We start from the raw sequence: 21349 nt of genomic DNA, 5'->3' as shown, positions 1-21349 counted from the left end.
ATCAATACTTGATTAATTCTTACTGCCATATAATCCATATTGTTTATTCATTCACTAGTTGGACATTCAGGATGTTTCTATTTTTTGACTATTATAAATAATACTGCTATGAACATTAGTGTACAGATATTCCCCCTTTTAGTTTTTTTTTTTAATAAAATTAGCCATTTTATAGTGAACAACTCAGTGGCACTGAGTACATTTACAATGTCAGTGTTCAGGTTTTTGTATGGATATGTCTTCACTTCTCTTGGAAATAGACCTAGAAGAGGGATTGCCAGTCTGTTTTTCAAAGTGGCTGTACTTTTTCACAATCCCACCAGCAATGTATGAGTGTTCCAGTTTTTTTAAACCTTTGCCAGTACTTGTTAGACATTGTCTTACCTTTTCTTTATATTAAGAAAATCATATGCACTATGCCACAAAATATAATTTGGCCATATTGGTGGATATGAAGTAGTATCTTACTGTGATTTTAATTTGTATTTCCCTAATGACCAATGATATTAAGCACTTACAGTTCTTTTATCATCCTCTCATTGCTATTTAGATTTTTTTCTTTTTAATCTATGAAAAGAAAGCAGGATGTTTGTGAATTGTGGCCAGAAATATTTCAATCTAATTTGTGATGCAGGGTGTTCCACTGATTTGGGTCTATTCACTGGAAGGATTTTGGAATGCTCTTACATTAGCTCCCTAAATGCTGCCTTCTAAAATGTTCCTTGGATTTGTCAGTCCTATAGCATTCCTTACCAGAACAGAACTATTGGCCAGGAGGAAAGTGTAGACATCTAGAGCAGCGGTTGCCAACGTTTTGGACCTCGCGGACCACCAGTGATCCGAGGACCACCGGTTGGCAACTGCTGTTCTAAAGGGTAGAAGATCCTTTGACATCAATCAAAAGGCATGGTTTCAAGTACAGAACCCATTTACCTTAAGCAGTCTCAATTTTCTCATCTATAAAATGGTAAAAATATCTGTCAGGTTGTTATAAGGAGCATACAATAAAATACATAAGGTACATAATAAAATGCAAATACATGATATATACTAGACATATATCTAATACAAGGTTATATGACTCAAATTACTAATAAAAATCTCCTGACAATAAGACTTAATCATAAGCACAAATTTTATATGGTAATATCACCCTTACACTTCAGAGGTTACTTAGCATCCTCTACAGCAGTGATTGGCAAATATGGCTTTGTACTTCATAGAGTCTCTCTTGAAACCACTTAACTCTGTCATTGTAGCTCAAAAGCAGCCAGAGACAATACAGAAATGAATGGGTGGGTGTCCTTGTCCTTGTGTTCTTACAAAACATGATTCATAAAAACTGGTGGAAGGCGGAATTTGGCCTTGGGCCATATTTTGCCAACCCCTTTTCTACAATGAAAGACATCATCTCCTTTGTTTACCAGGATCCTTTTATTATAACCAAACATGGCTATTTGGGTGGTGGATAAAAAGGGTAATAATCCATTTGAGATCTTTGAATAGCTACTAGTGGGTTATTGGCAATATACTTGTAAATAATTTGCCTTAAAGAAACTCATTAAATAACCCCCCAAGGTTAGTTTTTGCCATGATCTTAAGATACCTGAGCCATAGTTAAGATCCCTAAGATGAGATTGCTCTGGCTTCGTCATGCTTTCTCTTTCTTCGGGAAGTATTCAAAAATACTGAGCAAGTTTCCTATCAGCTACTAAAGTGCTATAAATTTAGATTCTAACAAATATTTAAGAAAGGGACTCCATTGCCATTCATCTCTGACAAAACGAGATCCCTTCTTGCCTGAGCAATAGTTATAGATACTGAAAAGACCTTTTTCTAGTTGTCTGAACCTTAAGGTCTCTTTAAGAATCCATCAGCTTAGAATTATGTGAGCTTTTCGCTACCTCCTGCCTGGTAATGGGATCTGCCTGTCACCTTTGTCAACTTGAGTTTAACTAAACTGAACTCTTCGGAACAAAGGGTCAACCCCATCAAGCAGAAGAAATCAGTAGACCAGCAAGTCTGTAGTACAAGTAAAACTTATACCACAAATCCTAGAATCTAGCTCTATATTTCAGACTTATTTCCTAGGTATTTATTCCAGCCTCACTGGGACTCTGAGTGTTGCTTTGTGGTCTCTTTACTGGACCATTTAATTGAAGTTCATTTACCAACTCCTTTTCCCATTTTTTCTCCTCGAGCTCTTAACCAAGTCAAATAACTAAACAAACAGCCTGAGTTATGAGTCACTAAAAAAATAAAGCGATCGAGTGTGACTTCTTTAACTATTCTCCTCATCTCACTAGTAAATCAGTCTATATCATTATCAATTCTTACCTTTTTCTCATCTTAGGGGACAAGATGTCCCTGTTCCTATTTTTTTTTTATTATGAAATATATCTAACACATAAGAAAGCAAAGGTAATTGAATAATCAAATACTATACCATTTTTAACAGGTGTTAAGATTTGTCCATGTTTGCTTCAAGTCTTTTTCTTTATGTTTAAGAAACAAGTACAGAAGAAGTCCCCTTTGTATCCTTCTCTTACCCCATTTCTCTCCCTTCTCAGAGATGATTTCTACCCTTGAGTTATTATGTGTTCTTCTCATCCATAATTTGTACTTTTCCAACATAGATATATATTCATAAACAGTATACAGAATTATTTCATGATTTTTAAACCTGGCATAAATAGTATCACAGTCGTTATATAATTCTATGTATATTTGCGATTTATCAAGAGATCTAGATCAATGGTTTTCAACTTGTGTATACAGTAGTCCTCCTCTATCCTAAGGGGATACATCCCAAGACCCCCACAGAGCTTCTTCATCAGTGAATGTAGCCTCTCCAGTAATTTTTATATTTTTTAGTCCAAATCTCTTTCTGAATTTGTGTAACTGTCCTTCACTTGTGGTAAATGGCTAGATGTCACTTGTTTCAGGGGATGCCTTGTGGAAGTTTTCATACAGGCTTCATGCTTTCTGGTGTAACTTGTTGCTGTCTGTTCATGTTTTCCACCCACAAATTTAATGTCCTTTCTATCTTAACTAAGCACTTACATACACTGGGGTCATAACTTTTGCAGTTGAAGGTTCACAACTAGCACTGTTTCATTTTTCTTGTTCACAATTTCACACAAAAGAGATTTGTCCTTGCCCTAGCTGGTTTTGCTCAGTGGATAGAGCGTCGCCCTGCTGACTAAAGGGTCCCAGGTTCAATTCCGGCCAAGGACACATGCCTGGGTTGTGGGCTCGATCCCCAGTAGGGGGCGTGCAGGAGGCAGCCGATCAATGATTCTCTCTGATCATTGATGTTTCTATCTCTCTATCCCTCTCCCTTCCTCTCTAAAATCAATTTAAAATATATATATATATTTAAAAAAAAAAAAAAAAGATTTGTCCTTACTGTAGAGATTAACAACTTCAGCATACTTTTTATTTTCTTAAGTCAAGAACTTTCACCTTTACACTTAAAGGGGAAGCACTTTACAGCTTCTCTGTGATGTGTTTGAATCACCAGCATCCCTACTCTTGTGCCTTGAGGCCATTATTAAGTAAAATAAGGGTTACTTGAACACAGCACTGCAATACCACCACAGTCAATCTGATAACTGTGGCAGCTACTAACATGACTACTGGGCAGGTAGTGCATACAGCGTGGATACACTGGGCAGAGGGATGATTCATATCCCAGCAAGATGGAGCAGGACTGCAAGATATCATCATGCTACTAAGAATGATGCACAATTTAAAACATGAATTGTTTATTTCTGGAATTTTCCATTTAATATTTTCAGACTGCAGTTGATGAGAAGTAACTGAAACCACAGTAAACAAAACCACGAATAAGGGGGGGACTACTGAACGTTAGATTCTCCTGGGGAACTTTAAGCACATACACATATTTCTTACTCCCAGAGACCATTATTCATTATTCTGGAGTATAACCCAGGCTTCTGTTTTTTAATTGGTACGTTTTATTTCTTAGAGCATTTTTAGGTTTACAGAGAATACAGTTGGTTCTCATATACTCACTCCCCCCCCTCCCCCACGTTTTCCCTATTATTAAAATCTTGCACTGGTGTGGGACATTTGTTATAGTTGATGAGCCTGTATTGACATATTAACTAAAGTCCATAGTTTACATTAGGATTCATTGTGTATGTTCTATAGTTCTATGGATTTTGCCAAACGTGTAATATCATGTATCTACCATTACAATATCATACAGAATAGTTTCACCTACTCATAAATTCCAAAGCTATCAAAAGCACTCCTAGGTAACTCTGTGGAATTGGCAGGCACACCCATTGGGGAAGCAGCTCTGATGAAGCCCAACTGTTCTGGGCTTCATTCTATCCTAAATCTTTGGCCCAGCAATTCTTCAACTTGTAGTCCTTCCATGTCTTCAAGGAGGATGTGTTTTAAATTTTGTACAGCTTTGCCCTAACTGGCTTGGCTCAGTGGATAGAGCGTCAGCCTGCAGACTGAAGGTTCCCAGGTTCGATTCCGGCCAAGGGCACTTGCCTGGGTTGCAGGCTCAATCTCTAGTGGGGTGCATGCAGGAGGCAGCCCATCAATGATTCTTTCTCATCATTGATGTTTCTATCTCTCTCTCCTTCTCCCTTCCTCTCTGAAACCAATAAAGAAATATATTAAATTTTGTACAGCTTTTCCAGTTGTCCTTTGCAGGAATGTTTGTCCAAATTACCTAGATCAACCATTACCAGAAGTGGAAATCCACCCAAGTTCCCCTGAGCAAAAATTACGACACAACGTTCTGGGAACATCCAGCTTTACTCTAAACAGCTTAGGGTTTCTCATTTAAAATGTACTTGGTGCCCTGAATGACTGAAACTATCCTGGGTATCACGTAGAAAAAAAGGGTAATTTACATTCAAGGGTAATTTAAATTCAAGACTTAATAGGTCCTAAGCAGAGGAGAGAGTGCTACATCTTTCAGAGAAGCTAAATACACGTTGCTGATTTGAACATAAATAGAAGAATGTGCATTTCAAGGCATAAAGCAAGCAGAAGTAGCTTAAGTTTTTAAAAAGAATGCCTCCCCAGATCCACTTATTAGATCTCAAACTTCATTGTTAATATCTTTCTGCCCTTGGGATTTCCTGCTTTAACTCCTCACTTGACCCAGATACTGGCGGAATGGTAAGATGACTGTGAAAGAGTCTTGCCCTAACAACAGAAAATTTAAAACACAACTTATTCTAACTTCCTTTTGGAGAAGCCCACATGAAAGGGGCAAACATTAGTACATGCCATGGGAACTAGGCCAGCCATACAAGAGAAAATTTGTTACTGATGGCAGTCAACCTATGTTGTTTTCCTGCGGGTGAACAGACATGATCAGTGCACTGTGTATCAGGGTGAGGAATGCTAGCTACTGTAATAAACCTACAAAATCTCAATGACTAAACAAAGGTTCATTTCTCATTTACATTGCAATTCAGTACAGATCCTTGGACAGGCTTCTTCCACTTAGTAGTAAAATCTCCAAGGACCTCAGAATCCTCCATTCAAGAAGAACAATAGAAAGTGTGGGGAGGCCCTGGCGGGTATGGTTCAATGGTTGAGCATCAACCCATGCACCAAGAGATCATTGGTTCGATTCCCAGTCAGGGCACATGCCTGGGTTTCGGGCTTGATCTCCAACATGGGGCATGCAGGTGCAGCCAATTAATGTTGATGTTTCTCTGTCATCAGTGTTTCTATCTCTCCCTCCCCCCACCCCTCTCTCAATTAAAAAAAATTTTTTTAAAGAAAAAGAAAGTGTGGAGAAATGCACAGGAAGTTTGGGTCCAAGCCTGGACATGATATATTACTTCTGCCCATATTTTATTTGCCAGAAATCAGATACATGCCCCACATGAATGTAGAGGAGATTGGGAAATACGATTTTCCCAAATGCCCAGGAAGGAAATGAGATGGAGATCAATGATCACATTGCATTTTCTGTGTCACAGTGTGTATTTTACTAATTTGAATTTAAGAGATTGATTCAAGAAGGCTAATAGAAAAGGTGTGGGGGGGGGCGGGGGGGCGGGGATTATATCCAAATATAGCAGAAGAGAGAGGTATTATGTAGATTTGTTGGAAGAGACTGCTAAGATAGAGACATTTGACCTTAGCTTATCCCAACAGAGCCAGTCTTTGTCCCTATCAGTGGTTTTGCTGGGCACAGGCATTGTTAGGGTGAGACTCTACTCTCACTTATTAGTACCCCAAACCTAGAGGTCACTAACTTATTGCCAGTGGTACTTTTTAGCTGGGCTAATGACTTGTCTCATTATTTCTTTTTCAGGGTTTGAGTAAAAAAGTTGGTGTGTCATCCTCCATCCTCCAAGGTCTCTGGATCTCCTACAGCACAGAAGGTCTGTCCATGGCATTGGCATCTTTAAGAAATCTCTACACTCCAAATATAAAGGTAAATGCATACAAGTTATGTAGATTAAAGAATTAACTGTGAAACATAGAATTAGGAGGGCATTTAAGTGGCTATTTAATTGGTCTTTGACTTGCCTTAGACTATCTCCTATTAGCCTTTTATTGATAACTAGAGGCCCGGTGCACAAATTTGTGCACCAGTGGGGTCCCTCTGCCTGGCTTGTGTGATCAGGCCAAAACCGGCTCTCCAACATCCCCCAAGGGGTCCCGGGTTGCGAGAAGGCGCAGGCCAGGCTGAGGGACCCCACCAGTGCACGATCGGGACCGGGGAGGGACGCGGGAGATTGGCCAGCCAGAGAGGACCGTGGGAGGGCTCCAGGGCATGTCTGGCCCGTCTCGCTCAGTTCTGATCTGCCAAACCCCAGCAGCAAGCTAACCTACCAGTTGGAGTGTCTGCCTCCTGGTGGTCAGTGCACGTCATAGTGAGCGATTGAGCGGCCTTAGCATATCATTAGCATATTATGCTTTGTTTGGTTCAACAGATGACTGGACACTTAGCATATTGGGCTTTTATTATATAGGATATGTTTTTTAAAATATTTTATTTATTTCAGAGGGGAAGAGAAAGGGAGAGAAAGAGATGGAAACATCAGTGATGAGAGAGAATCACTGATTGGCTGCCTCCTGCATGCCCCACACTGGGGATTGAGCCCGCAACCTGCATATATGGCCTGACCGGGAATCAAACTTTGACCTCCTGGCTCCTAGGTTGATGCTCAACCACTGAGTCTCGCCAGCCAGGCCGATAATATGTTTTAAATGGTTACATTTTATTCTGTGAATTAAGGAGCAAACTATTGGCCTTCTATAATAGTTGACCCTGATTTATAGGATCAGGTCCTGCTGCTTTTAGGGAGTAAGTCAATCTCAGGTGGCCTTTGTTTTAGTAGGGGCTTTTCTAACCAATAGTTCAATGGTAGAGACTACGTTCAGCACTACAGTATGGGTGGCATTTTCTCTAGTTACTAAGTGGTTTATGTAAAGAGACATTTTACATCCCTTTCCCCAGGCAAGGTATTGAAAAAAAGGAACACATAACAATTATTTTAAAAAGCAGTTAATTAAATGCTACTAGACACTATTATAGGGTCCCAGGTGACTTAATAAAAGATGACTAAAAGGATGTGACTAATATTTGTTTGAGTGTTATTTTTATTTACTTATTTCTAGGTCAGCCGACTACTGATTTTGGGAGGTGCCAACATTAATTACCGGACAGAGGTTTTAAATAATGCCCCAATTCTGTGTGTCCAGTCTCATCTTGGTTACACAGAAATGGTGGCCCTGCTGTTGGAGTTTGGAGCCAATGTGGATGTCTCTTCTGAAAGTGGCCTGACTCCTCTGGGCTACGCCGCAGCGGCGGGCTACCTGAGCATCGTTGTGCTGCTGTGCAAGAAACGGGCCAAGGTAATGGCTGCCTGGCTCTGCTGCTTCTCCTTTCTTCCCTTTATCTCTCTTCCTGCTGTAGTCATCCTTATCTCCTGTGTTACCTCATGAATCCAGGTGGAGCACATCAAACCCTGTTAGGGAGCAGATCAAAGGGAATACGGGCTCCCCAGACATCCCAGTGTTTGCATGCCAGCTCCACACTGCATCTGGACACAGTCCTAAACCCTTTGAAGGGCACTTAGAAAACCTCATTAGCAGCAGCCACAAAAAGTCTCCACCTAACAACCAAGAAATTCTCTACTGAGCCTCAGAGTAAGGAAAGAGAAGGTGGAGGAGCAGGGAGACTGCAGTGGGAAATCTGAACTGAATGGTGCCTGCAGCCTCAGCCTTTCATGTGTAGAGAAGATAAGTTAGCCATGGAGATAAGAACAGAGACCAGACTCCCTCTTCCTATCCTTAAAGATCCCCACCAAAGAGGTATGGGAAGAAGGTGGTTCTCTCTAATTATCCTCAAATTGACCAGAGGCAGTCAGAGTGTTTCTGTTAGTATATTTTAATTCTCTAAAAACCTTTCTAGAAAATGTGTTTGCTTTGTAGTAACCCAAGAGCCACTGATGTAAAATAACTCAATTTCAAAATATTGGTGAAAAGAAAAGTGCTGGCCTCAAAATGGAGGCCTCTGAGGAAATTGTAGCCTTGTGGTATTTTGTTTCAGTCCTGAAAACAAACTGAGGATTTTGGTGGTTTTGCAATGAAATATAAGTAATATGAAATATAAGTATGACCTCATTCTGAGGTGTCCAGTGTTTTTACCAGTGAAGAGAATGGGACTCCTGAGACTCCCTTGGGAACTGGGACCTGGGACCCTCAATGGAAACCCGAGCCTCTGATGTTTACGGTGACACAGTGATGGGCCACCTCTAAAGTCCTGTTCAATAGGATGAACACCTCAAGAAATAGAATGATAATTGGGCCTTATTACTGTTGCTGTGAATTCATATTTTAATCTCAACTGGGTCTTTCCTGCTGCTCAGCTGTCATTTTACTCATCTCTCGTTTTCCCCACAGTAGATGTATAAATCTTTTGTGTTCTTTTCAGTACCCTCTCAAACTTATTTTACCCTCCTACATTACTAAGATTGAGTTCCTCTCAATGTATATCTCAAAACTATGAATCCTTACCTACACTCCCCTTTACTTCTGCCTTAGAAAGGAACTGTTTCCTCCCTTTCCAAAGCAATGGCCTCCACCTATATTTTTTATCTCAATGAGTTGCTTATTCTCTCACATTTTATTTCATTCTTTTTCTAATTTATACTGCCTTTCCCCCCAGTTTCTACAACCTTATGAATGTCTCCTCTAACTCAGATGAGAAATTTTCCTTTCTCCTAACCAGGAGCTCCCATCTCTTACCTTCCATATCTACCACACCTGTTCTACGAGTCATCTGTACTTGCTACCTCTGTTCACTTAGTACTCCTGAACTACTTGTCGTGTGGCTTCCATGAGAGAAGGAGGAGGCAATTCATTAAAAATTATATACTTTGGAATCAAACACAACTTGGTCAAAGCCTGCATTCGCACTTAACTTTCTGTAACGGCTTAGAGAAGTCATTGAACCCCTCTTAATCTTACTTGTTTCATCCAGAAAATAGAATTAAAAACAAGAAAACCTTTTTAAAAAGAGATGAACTCTCTTTATCTGATTTAGTGCCTGATAAATAATAATAGTCTTTAAAAAAAAGAACACACTTGGACACAGTGAAGGCCTTTATTTGGGTGAAGGCCTGGATGGGGTGGGGTGGGGGCAGGGTGGAGGGGGGAAGAGAGACATGAGGGACATCTGTAATACTGTCAATAAATAAATAAATAAATAAATAAATAAAATAAAACACAGTCTCCTGGCACTCAGATGTAGCCACTCTCTCAAAATCCACTAACAACTGCCAGTCACCAAATAAAGTAACCTTTTCTCATTTCTCACCCCTTAGACAGTATTGAGTATACTTCTCAGAACTTGTAATATGGTCCTAGTACCCCTCCTGCCTGTCTGGCTGCTCTTCTCTCTTCCTTCTCTTAATATAACTGTTCACTAAGATTTTGTCCTCTCCTCATACTCCCTCCCATGGATTCTGCATTAAGAAGATAATGAAGAATATTAGCCATTTATTTTGTAGAAAGTTCTTGAATTTTAGTTTGTCTGATATTTTCTCATCATTAGAATATATATTTTTGTCAATTATACCACCAAAGTGATACCATTAACTTCAGTTGCTTTGTTAAGGTCGTGCCTTCCAGGTTTCTCAGGTGTGAAGTTACTGTCTACCCTTTTTAATTAAGAATTATATTTTAGGGAGATGCTTTGAGACCTGTTTCTCATGCTTTTGTCCACTAATTTTAGGATCCATCAGTGTTTGCCCAATGGTGATTTTCTATTTCTCCCATTCCTTCAATATTTTTAATTGGAATTCTATCGTAAAGAAGAGCTATAACTTCTCCCCCATGTATTTATTCAGTTATTTCTAGCACAGGGGATTTCTAGATACTGATTTTATACTATGAACTGTAACCGTTGCTATTATGATTTATTTTGTTGCTCAAATTGGCCCATATTTGGTCATTGGAAGCTCTTTCAATTTGGGTACTGTGTCCTTTCAAATCTCCAACCCATTATTTCATAAGACCCTCTCAACTTTGCAGTTTAAACTTCCCCTTTATGTACCCTTTCCTTAAAAAAAAACAAAAAACAAAAAACTAGAATTAATCATTTCCTATTAGTGAATTAATATAGACTTAAGTTCATTTGGGCGCTGTAACAAAATACCATAGAGTGGGTGAGTGGCTCAAAAACAACATTTATTTCTCACAGTTCTGGAGGCTAAGCCCCAAGATCGTGGTGCCAACAGATTCGATGTCCGGTGAGAGCTTCCTGGTTCACAGACAGATCTTCTTGCTGTGTCCTCACATGGTGGAGGGGGACAAACAAGCTCTCTGGGGTCCCTTTATAAGGACACTAATTCCATTCATGAGAGCTCTGCCCTCACGACCTAATCCAGGAGTCCTCAAACTACGGCCCGTGGGCCACATGCAAATACAAATATTGTATTTGTTCCCGTTTTGTTTTTTTACTTCAAAATAAGATATGTGCAGTGTGCGTAGGAATTTGTTCATAGTTTTTTTTTTAAACTATAGTCCGGCCCTCCAACGGTCTGAGGGACAGTGAACTGGCCCCCTGTTTAAAAAGTTTGGGGACCCCTGACCTAATCACTCCCCAAAGGCCCTATTTTCTAATGCCATCCGGGTTAGAATTCCAACATATCACTTGGCGGGGATACAAACATTCAGACCATAACACCTTTCCGACTAAATTCATTTCAGGTTCTAGCCAGGAATGCTCTGAAAGTTTATTGCACATTTACTCTTCTTACGGCATTTATTATAAACTTCTTTTTTGGACAGACGTTTGTCATATTGGTCACATCTCCCCTACCTTGTTTGAAAATCCTTGAGCACGGAATTTATATTTTACTATCTTGTTCACCTTTTCATTCACCTTCCACATCGTAGGCATTCAGTAAACATTCGTTAAATAAATGGCTGAGTGGACCTAAAGCTGGGGAAAATCAGATAGAGAACTTGTTTCAAATGTTCTAACTACCACTGGAAGATAACCTGTCAGAAAAGGCTGTGGCTAGGGACCTTCTGGTAGATTGATCTTAATCAGGCCCTTCCTTCAGCCTAAACCAACACTGCGTTGTAAAAACTGCTTCTGGAACTGAGTCTAGCATTAAGGTCCAAGTAACTCTAACCATTTTGGTCAAATCTTTGAGATTCTGCCCTCACACTGGAAGAAAGATGCAGCCTTTGCCAAAGCTTGGTGGTCAAATGTGTGATTCATGATACAAAAGATATTTTACTTCTTTGGAAGACAGAGAAGGAGAGGGAGGGAGGGAGGGAGGGAAGAGAGAGGAGAGAGAGAGAGAGAGAGAGAGAGAGAGAGAGAGAGAGAGAGAGAGAACGAGCTTCAAAATGGGTGTGTTTTTTTTCCTTTCATGGTTTCAAATACATTTTTTTGTACCAAGAGAGCTACGAGTCTTTCAAATCTTGGTCGGAAAAGAACTATTTAAGGACAAAGGAGAATATACCTCAGAAAAACAAAGCTGGAACTGGAGGGGTTTTTTGGTTTCTTTTGATGTGAAAACAAAAGCCTGACCCTGTAACCTCAGGGGGCTTCTACCAGAGTTATGGCTCGGTAGTTATTTAGGCTGAGTAGGAGAGTATCCTCTAAATTTTCTCAGATTGGTTCAGGTCGTGGGAAAGACTGACTCGGTAGTCCAGGCTGTGCAGTGGGATGATATGACTAGAGTGGGGGTACAGCCCCATTCTTCGTTCACACAGATTTCTCTGTCCCCTTCCCTTAGGTGGATCACTTGGATAAGAATGGACAGTGTGCTTTGGTCCATGCTGCACTCCGAGGTCATCTGGAGGTCGTCAAGTTTCTGATTCAGTGTGACTGGACAATGGCCAGCCAGCAGCAAGGGGTGTTTAAGAAGAGCCAAGCCATCCAGCAGGCCCTCATTGCTGCAGCCAGTATGGGTTACACTGAGGTAAGAAAGCAGGCAATTAAAGTTTGTTATTTTTTTTTTCTTCAATCTATGTGTTGGAAGACTAGGAGACCAGGAGAAAAGGGTTGCATTATTGCAAAATTGCCACTCTAATTAACGTGAATTCGCTTCTTGATCACTACTCTGAGGAATAAGAAGCATAGACTCCATGAAGCAGTTGAATTCTAACCGAGGTACCTAGAATTATGGGCACAGAATGTGGGAATTGGAAAGGACCTTGGAATTTATCTAATCCAGTTCCTCCCCATCCTTTCACCCCTGTTTAACAGATACTGACACTAGGCTCAGAAGGATTATTTATTGAGCTGTGTCCCCATGGATAGCAGTGTGACATGGGAATAGCACAACATTTAGAATCTCAGAAGGACTAGATTTGAGTCCCAACTTTGCCACTCATTAGCTCTGGACCTTGAGCAATTTACCCAATCTCTTGGAACCTTAGTTTACCATCAGTAGAGTGAGTCTAATAAACTATTTTTACAAGGCTTGTATGAAAGGTACTTTGTAAACTGTTAAATACTATACAAACGGTATTTTTGCTAACTTATTTATTTATGATAGTAATAATATAGTGGCAAAATATATGGAATTGGTAGTATACTAGGAAATGTTAACAGTCAGCTATGGGAAGGAGAGTGAGTGGAACAGGAGAGAGGGAGGAGGAGAGTGAGAGAGAGAGAGACAGAGACGAGAGCATACGTACAGTCATGTGCCACCTAACGACATTTCGGTCAACAACAGACCACATATATGAGTGTGATGTAACCAAGGAGTATATAAATGGCATCTGGAAGAAGACACTCAAGAGGTTTGTCCCTAATTTCAAAGGATTTGCCAAGGATGTGAAGGTTGCAAAAATCAACAGGGCTGTGGCTGAGCTGGCAAACACTTTAACCTGGATGTGGGTGATGATGAAATTGAGGAGCTCCTAAGGGTGGTTCCTAAGGAACTGACTAATGCAGAGTTGTTGGAACTAGAACAGGAACACATAACTGAAGAAGAGGCAAAAGAAAAGGAATGGCAGAAGAAAGAGAAGAAGAATCCCTAAGAAAATTCACAGTGGGGTTTAGTAGAAGCTTTTGAAGACCTCAATAAGCTCCTTTAAAAGTTTGAAAATATGGACCCCCAACACCAAAAAATTTTCATTAATGCAGTATCTGCTTATAGGCAAATTTATGATGGAAAATAAAAATTTTTTTAAAAAGACCACCATGGACATATTTCTGAAAAGAATGACAAGTCCTCAAGAAGAGCCTCAGGCAGGTCTTTCAGGGGGTGTTCCAGAAAAAGACATGTTTTCATAGGAGATGACAGCTCTATGCATGTTATTGCCCCTGAAGACCTTCCCGTAAGGGCAAGTTGTGGAGGTGGAAGACAGTGATAATGATGATTCTGACCCTGTGTAGGCCTAGGCTAAGGTGTGTGTTTGTGTCTTAGTTTTTAACAAAGAAAGTTTTAAAAATAGAAAAATTTAAATTTTAAAAATAGGAAAAATCTTATAGAATAAGGACATAAAGAAAATATTTTTGTGCAGCTATACAATGTCTTTGTGTTTTAACCTGTTAATACAAGAGTTGAAAGTGTGTTTTTTAATTATAAAGTTAAAAAGTTATTGAAAAAAATTTTTTTAATTTGGTGTAGCCTAAGTGTATAGTGTTTAATAAAGTCTACAGTAGTGAGGCTCTAGGCCTTCACATTCACTCACAACTCACTCACTGACCCACCCAGAGCAACTTCCAGTCCTGAAAGCGCCATCATGGTAAGTGCCCTATATAGATGCACCATTTTTTTTATCTTTTATTTTGTATTTTTACTGTACCTTTTCTGTGTTTAGATATACAAATACTTAATATTGTGTTACAGTTACCTGCGGTGTTCAGCACAGTAATGTGCTGTGCAGGTGTGTAGCTGAGGTGTGGAGTAGGCCATAGCGTCTAGGTTTTTGTTAAGTATACTCTAGGATGTTCAGGCAAAGACAAGATCGCCTAATAACACATTTCTGAGAATATGTCCCCGTCATTAACTAATGCATGACTATACTTAAATTTATTATAAATTTTACTGATACAAAGAACATGTAGTACACAGTTGACAAGTGGTAATGAGCACAATACTCTTAATTGAATGCTAATGTTGATGTTTTCTAAATTTGTGTCATAACCAGCCTAGCAAGTTGGCTATCATGCAACTCCACTGTGATTTTATAAAATGAATTTGTACCCCAATTTACCCAATAATTTTATTGTCATTAAATCTGATATGTGACCTATTGTTAAACTACTTCTTGCCCTCATGCAAATAATATTCATTAAACTGGAAGTTCTTTTAGCTGCAGCACTAAATCAAATCCTGATTGGTAATGTTTGCCAGTTTCAGGGTGTAGATACTCCCTCCATGGCCGATTTCAAGCTACCAACGTGACATCACTGAACACGAAGTTGTGGAGAGGTTCACAGCAGCACACCATTCTGTAGTATTTTCATCACACAGACACAGGAGGTACAAATCACCTCCAGGGCATAGATCATTGGAAAACAGTGGAATAATCAGGAAATTACAAGATTTTATTTTTTAACTTTTGTTTTAAATATAATTTAATTATGATTCAACTTTTAATAAACATCTTTGTTTAACACCAGACTTGCAAAAATCCCGCAAATTTAAAGTTCAGCTTTCATTGGCCAGTACCACTGCATGAGTTGCTTCAGTGATGCAGCTACCCTATCAACTGACCTAACATGTCCCCAAGGGAATATTAAGTAAAACTGGAATTTTATTATCTTTGTGAGGCTTTTTAAAACACTCTCTACAGTCAAATTTCTGGAAACAGAGCTGTCACTTTCCTTTCTAATTAGCAGCCATTCCCCCATGTCCCTAAAACAGTCCTTATACTTAAAGGAGATAGTCGCTGTGCTCTGAAGATATACAAGCCCTAAGGTTGTCCATATTTATTTTATTTTTTGTTTAATGATTGGGGTTTTTTCTGTTTATTGGTATTTTTATTTGGAGGATGAAGGGTTGCTTCTTTAAGTTAAATATGAGAAATATGTAATTTTTAAAAATCACATGCTATGTAAGTGAATTGTCTTCAGAGAAGCCTGTAAACTGTGCCTGATAGGAACAAATACTCATCACGGCAGCTTCGGGTTCCTTTGCTAGGCCAGGCACTTCAGTTCCTTCTGTGTGCAGGAGGTTTCATAACACTTGTGTCATCCAAGGAGCTTTCAAACCTCACAGGCTAGTGTCGGTAGCATAGTTTTCCACCTGAAGTTGAGCTGACACAACTTCTTGTTTCAGATTGTCTCCTACCTACTTGATCTTCCAGAAAAAGATGAAGAGGAAGTGGAGCGAGCGCAGATCAACAGCTTTGACAGTCTCTGGGGAGAGACAGGTACTTGTCACGGGCGTCACTCTCTTCTCTCACGTGTGTGTTGTGTGTGTGCGGAGGTGTTCTCTGCACCGCCCACCCTGATTTTTCCTCTGGCACACCTTAGGCATCTCTCTGGTGGCTTTTGTATTGGAGACCAATTCAGCCGAAGTAAAAAGTCAAGCAATTTCTCTCTTTCAATTCCCCTTCCCTTTGGATTCCCCATACCATTAGCACCAGAGTCTTCTTTCAAACAAAACTTTCCCCTGCTCTTGTTTCCAAATATTTTTAAAAGACTGAAAGTTTCCCTACAATGTGCCAAACCAGAGCAGAAAATAGTTGTGGCCTTTCTCTTTTTTGATGTTATCCTTATAACAGTTAGGAATAAATAATTCTCCTGTCAAAATAACTCTCTTCACCTGTAGTTGTAAACCAGGAGATTACATTTTTATCTACGACTCTGGCTTCACCAAGTGCTGTGAACAGTATGAGTCAAGTTGGTCTCTGGGGGCAACATGAAGGTGTCACCCTGTAAAGTGCAGCCACATGCCATCTCTCTGTCTGTAGCGAAGAGATTTCTGTATTGCTTAGTATTTACTACATAAACAGCAGCCTCTTCCTTGTGACCTTTGTAGGAAATGATTATTGTCTTTCCCCCAAGTCTAAACTGCAACATCTGGAGAAACATTAGTAACCTCCTATGTGTTTTTATGGAACCAGGGCAATGAAAATAGTAGAGTCACCACAGATATGTGTCATTTTTGCCAGGAGGAGACCAGTATTGAGATGGCCAAGTTAGGGAGAATATTTACCAAACAAGAAGGCTATGTGTTTTGCTTAGAGTCAGAGTGTTATTAAAAATAAAAAAAGATACTTGAATTCATTTAAAATTTACAATCACCTACTGAATTGCAATGTTTCCATCCATGGCAAAAATCTTACATAGGTTTCATGGCTTCTCTAACATTATGTAGAATGGTCCAGAGCCCAGGAATTTACTCCTCAAACAATCCCTCCCTCTGTAAGAGCCAAAGGGAGCAGATGCCAGGCAGCTGCAGCTTAAGAGCCTGTGACAGATTAAAGGAAAATGTGCAGCTGGAAACAGCTGTTGTCTCTGGGACCCCACCCTGAGGGAAGCCAGAGGACAGACTGGGGGAAGAGACTGGCCAGGACATCAGCAGTCCTGGAGTACGCATGTTGTGAGCTAGAGCTGCAGAGGGACATACTGGTTTACTGCTCCTGTCAGCAAAGCCTTCCCCAGCACAGCGCTGCCCTCCCTCCTAGCAGACTCCCATGGTCAGACCATGTACATATAACCACAGGGAGAACAAAAAAGTAGTGGTCAAATGGTGATAATGGATAGAAATTACAAGACCTACACATTCTAGTAGTGTATTTAAAATAATTACTAAAAATGTTCAAGAAGGGTGTGAACTAAGTAGAAGACCTTTTTATCTATATGAATTGCTTATTAGAATAAAACTTTTGGTCTCAGGACTTCTAAAACATTTCATACTTTAAGTATGCAGTAAAGTTTGTTACATTGTCTTACACATGTATCATATCTCAAGGTTGTGAAAACTCAGAGCTTCGTGTCAGTTTGATTATAATCAGAATTGTGTTTAACGTGATATTTATATGAAACAATTTCAGCATTAGAAACATAAAATGCTATTTAAATTTGGCATAATATATGCATAACCAATGGACATAGGACGCTGGGGGGTGGGGGAGGCCAGGGGATAGTCAAGGGCGGAGAAAAAAAAAAGACACATATGTAATACCCTTTGTAATACTTTAAGCAATTAAAAAAATAAATAAAATAAAATAAAAAAAAGAAAAAAAAATTTGGCATAGAATGAAATACATTTGTAGTATAATTTATAGACCTATAAAAAGTTATTTGACCTTAGAAAAATTTGGGGGAAATGATATCTTTGCTATGTGAAAATGTTCTGACAACCCACCAAAAATTATGAGTTGCTTTTCTTTCTATAGTGATGGAACTAAGTAAACATGTTTCTTCCTAACTTACAGCACATAATCATTTAAAATTTATAATGATCAATTGAATTGTGATGTTTCCTCCAAAGACAAAATCTTATATACGTTTCCCTTATATAGGGAATGAAGGTCTATGATCTACAGCCAGCTGGTTGACTGCAACCCTGTTCTAAACAACATAATTTATCCCTGAGGAAAATATGATGGTCATGATGTCTTCAACAATCTGTACCACTTACTAAATTGAATCTAAGACACTAGTAACTATAAGAAACTATATAATCAATGCATTTTGTGCCAGTACAAAAAACAACAACCTCTGCCAGTTAAACTGGCACAATTCTTTATTACCACATCAATTGTAAGAGGCATTCCAATTCAGAGGTGTTAAAGTGTGAAAGAAAAAAGCACATCTTAGAATCAATGAACTATATCTTAGCATGTAGTGAAATATTGAGGTGCAATTTTTACATGTCGGATTTTCTAAAAGCAGATCACCAGAATATCCTTGTTGCCTTTGTCCCCATTTTGCAGCCTCTTATCCTTCCAGGTAGCATCCTCCTACATCCAGCTTTCACCCTCTGGCTGACCCCTCCCATCCCACAGGTTTTCACAGACTTTTTATGGAACAACACAGAAGAAAAGCAATTTGGTGACAAGATTATTCACCACTCCCTCTTCTCCTATGGGCAAAAACTATGACCAGCATTAAAAGCTTCTAGCAACTCAAGGGCCTGAGTCATCCCATGGCCCAAAGGAAGCCAGTTCCCAGAGTAAACAAGATACCCTCATTCATGCCCTCATCATCTCTTGCCTAGATTATTGCAAATACATTCTAACTGCTCTTCTTGTCTGTAGCCGCACCCTTTTGTGATTCATCTCCCAGACTTCAGCCAAAGCAATCTTTCTGAGCCACAGTCTGTTCATGTCACTTTCCTGCTTACCCCCCTTCAATGACCACCTGTCACATTAATTAAGTTATTTAATGTAGCATTAAAAGACCAGTCATGATCTCTAGCCTCATCTAGTGCCGGTCTCTCCAGTTACTCCATATACGATAAACATGCTATTTCCTACCTCATTGCCTTATACACTCTCTGCCTGTGCCTAACATGCCTCCTCCTTGCCTTCGAATGCCTGTGAGTCTCCTGTTTCTCTTTCAGCTTCTAGCTCAGATTATCGTCTCGTCCTAGAGACCTTCTCAAACACTCCTTCCCCTGTGACACCTCCATACAACCAACCTCCATGGACTTATTTCTGTTGTACATATCACACTGTATAGTAATTTATTTGTTTTTCTGTGATTCTTACTGAACCATGAGTTCCTTAAGAGCAGAGACAGTGTCTAGCAAGTAGCTCAATAAATGTTTAATTAATGTTTTGTAGCAGTGATCAGTGTATGTCTCACAACCACACCCTCCCGTTGGTCAGGTGACCTGTCTGCTGCACTCTTTCTAGGTTGGAAAAAAAAACAAAGAACCATTTGCTTTGCTGTGTTCTATTTAGTGTCAGCATCCCATCCAAGCAGACTGGCTTTTCCCCAACTCTGAGCTGTATCCTGTCTGTCTCTTCATACTCCTTAGATTTTTCCATTTGGAAAAGGACCATTTATGTCAGATAATCTCATCAGATGCTGACAAGCTAGCAAGCAAATTTTGTGACTGGTCTCTCGGAAAGAGATCTGGCTCCAAACTGTTGTGGTTGCACTGAGAATCAGTTTGTTGTTTTTATAGAACTGGCTTTACCTTCATCTTTTTTCTTTTTTTCCCCCAAAAAAGTTTTAACAGTTTTTGATAAGACTGCTATAAAATCCAGCCAAAGCAACTCCTTACTTTTGGATTTTGAAAAGCACAGATTCCATTTTACATAGTTGTGTTGCTCTGAGATGAAATTGGCCAGCTGCGTTAATGACCATATTCAGCTATCAGCTTTGAGATATGAATTCCTGCCAAATTACATCATAACCTAAGAAGATACAACAAAGAAAAAGGCCAAATGAAACATCCCCTCTCATATAAATGTGCAATCCAGTGGGTTGAAATGAGCCAACCAGAGCAATATAACTCCAGGTTAGAATGGACAGTATAAGTTTAGCGTTCAAGATGGGCCCTGGGCACGCATGGCAGCTGTATTCTGTGAACTGGCATCATTGCTTAAAGGCTGATTCTGAAATACTGTGCATATTTTCTCCAGGGAATTGTAAATTCTTTTGTGAAAAATAATGTATTTGCCCCCCTTTCCCCATACATAGGATATTAAAGGGGAAGTTTGCTGCAACCCTGTCACCTACCTAGTAGCTGCTTTAAATGGGATCAGAACTTGGGAGTTAGAAATTTTCCAAATTATTTGTTTTATGTACCAACAAGGTGATGTTACAATTCCTCACACGTATCTAACTCATTCAAGTTCTTTTCACCCCCAGCTTTACTGAGAGATAATTGATATATGACATTGTGTAAGTTTCAGGTATACAATGTTATAATGTCCATTCAAGTTCTTAGACTGCTCCGGTGTTCTGACCCAAGAACTGAAGTGTTGCAGTTTCTGAAGTATTAGAAATATAAACTTGAGAAAGAGGGAAGATTGCTTTGATTTTGATTTGAAGAGTAAGAGACAAAACTTCTTTATCAAGTCAATAGTCAGACCCATCAATACCTGCACACATTTATTGGGGGTTTAGAAATGACCCTCACCCCAGGTGGGACCACGCCACTTCCCGTCTGTGAGGAACAGGACAGAAATAATCTTAGGACTTCTCAAATAAAACTGAAAATGCATATAGGACAAGGCATAGATGCATCTAGTTTGAGTGAATATATCTTCTAAAATTGCCCCTTAAGCCCTTCTTATCACTGAGGAAGGAAAAGATTACTTGAAGGTTTATCTTGGTGGAAATTACAGGTCATCTTGGTTTTGCACATGAGTCAGTTGTGGATAAATTTGGCCAAGCCCAAAGACAAAATGCTATCATTTGCCCTTGAAAAAGATTATAAGTGACCATTTGATTTGAATTTCCATTGCTTCCCTCATTAGATACCAACTGTATCAAAGATCATAAACAAAGGACAGCAGCAAGGAAAGACCATTTAAGTTTCTTCCTGCTGTGTCTCTTATACTCACTATAGCTAATTTCTATCTGTGACTCCATCGTTATATTCACAACAAAAGAGTTTTTGTCACACCTCTTATCTTGACTGTTGCCTTGAACACTTCTGATCCTCATATAAAAATGGTTGCAGATATACTAGAAATGTCTGTCTCAACTAATGAAGGAAAGGAATGAAAACTGTCCCAAGACCCGTGGACTGCAATTTCTAACTTTGGTTCTTGGGTTTAAGGGTCCAAGGACTGAGGTGGCCAGAGATTGTTCCTAGCTAATTCTAAAAACAAGACCTTACTCAGCAAAAGCCCTTCTCCCTGCATTCCAGCCACACATATACCAGTAGAAGGTGTGTAGCTAGAAAGAGGTACCAAAAAAGAGTCAGGGTAGGAAAAAATA

The 21349-nt window shown here is 39.5% G+C and overlaps 1 protein-coding gene across 8 annotated transcripts in view; it reads left to right on the top strand.

Moving 5' to 3' along the window:
- Positions 1-21349, top strand: part of TANC2 (tetratricopeptide repeat, ankyrin repeat and coiled-coil containing 2) — a 247181-nt gene that overhangs the window by 204442 nt on the left and 21390 nt on the right. For all 8 annotated transcript variants that reach the window (XM_036340072.1, XM_036340071.1, XM_036340070.1 and 5 more), the window contains 4 exons: positions 6323-6445; positions 7636-7872; positions 12276-12461; positions 15777-15870. In XM_036340072.1, coding sequence (XP_036195965.1) covers positions 6323-6445; positions 7636-7872; positions 12276-12461; positions 15777-15870 — 640 coding nt within the window. The remainder of the gene's footprint in view (positions 1-6322; positions 6446-7635; positions 7873-12275; positions 12462-15776; positions 15871-21349) is intronic.

Source organism: Myotis myotis, unplaced genomic scaffold (genome assembly GCF_014108235.1).
Source record: "Myotis myotis isolate mMyoMyo1 unplaced genomic scaffold, mMyoMyo1.p scaffold_m19_p_17, whole genome shotgun sequence".
NCBI lineage: Eukaryota > Metazoa > Chordata > Mammalia > Chiroptera > Vespertilionidae > Myotis > Myotis myotis.
This window is presented reverse-complemented; position numbering and strand designations above follow the sequence as displayed.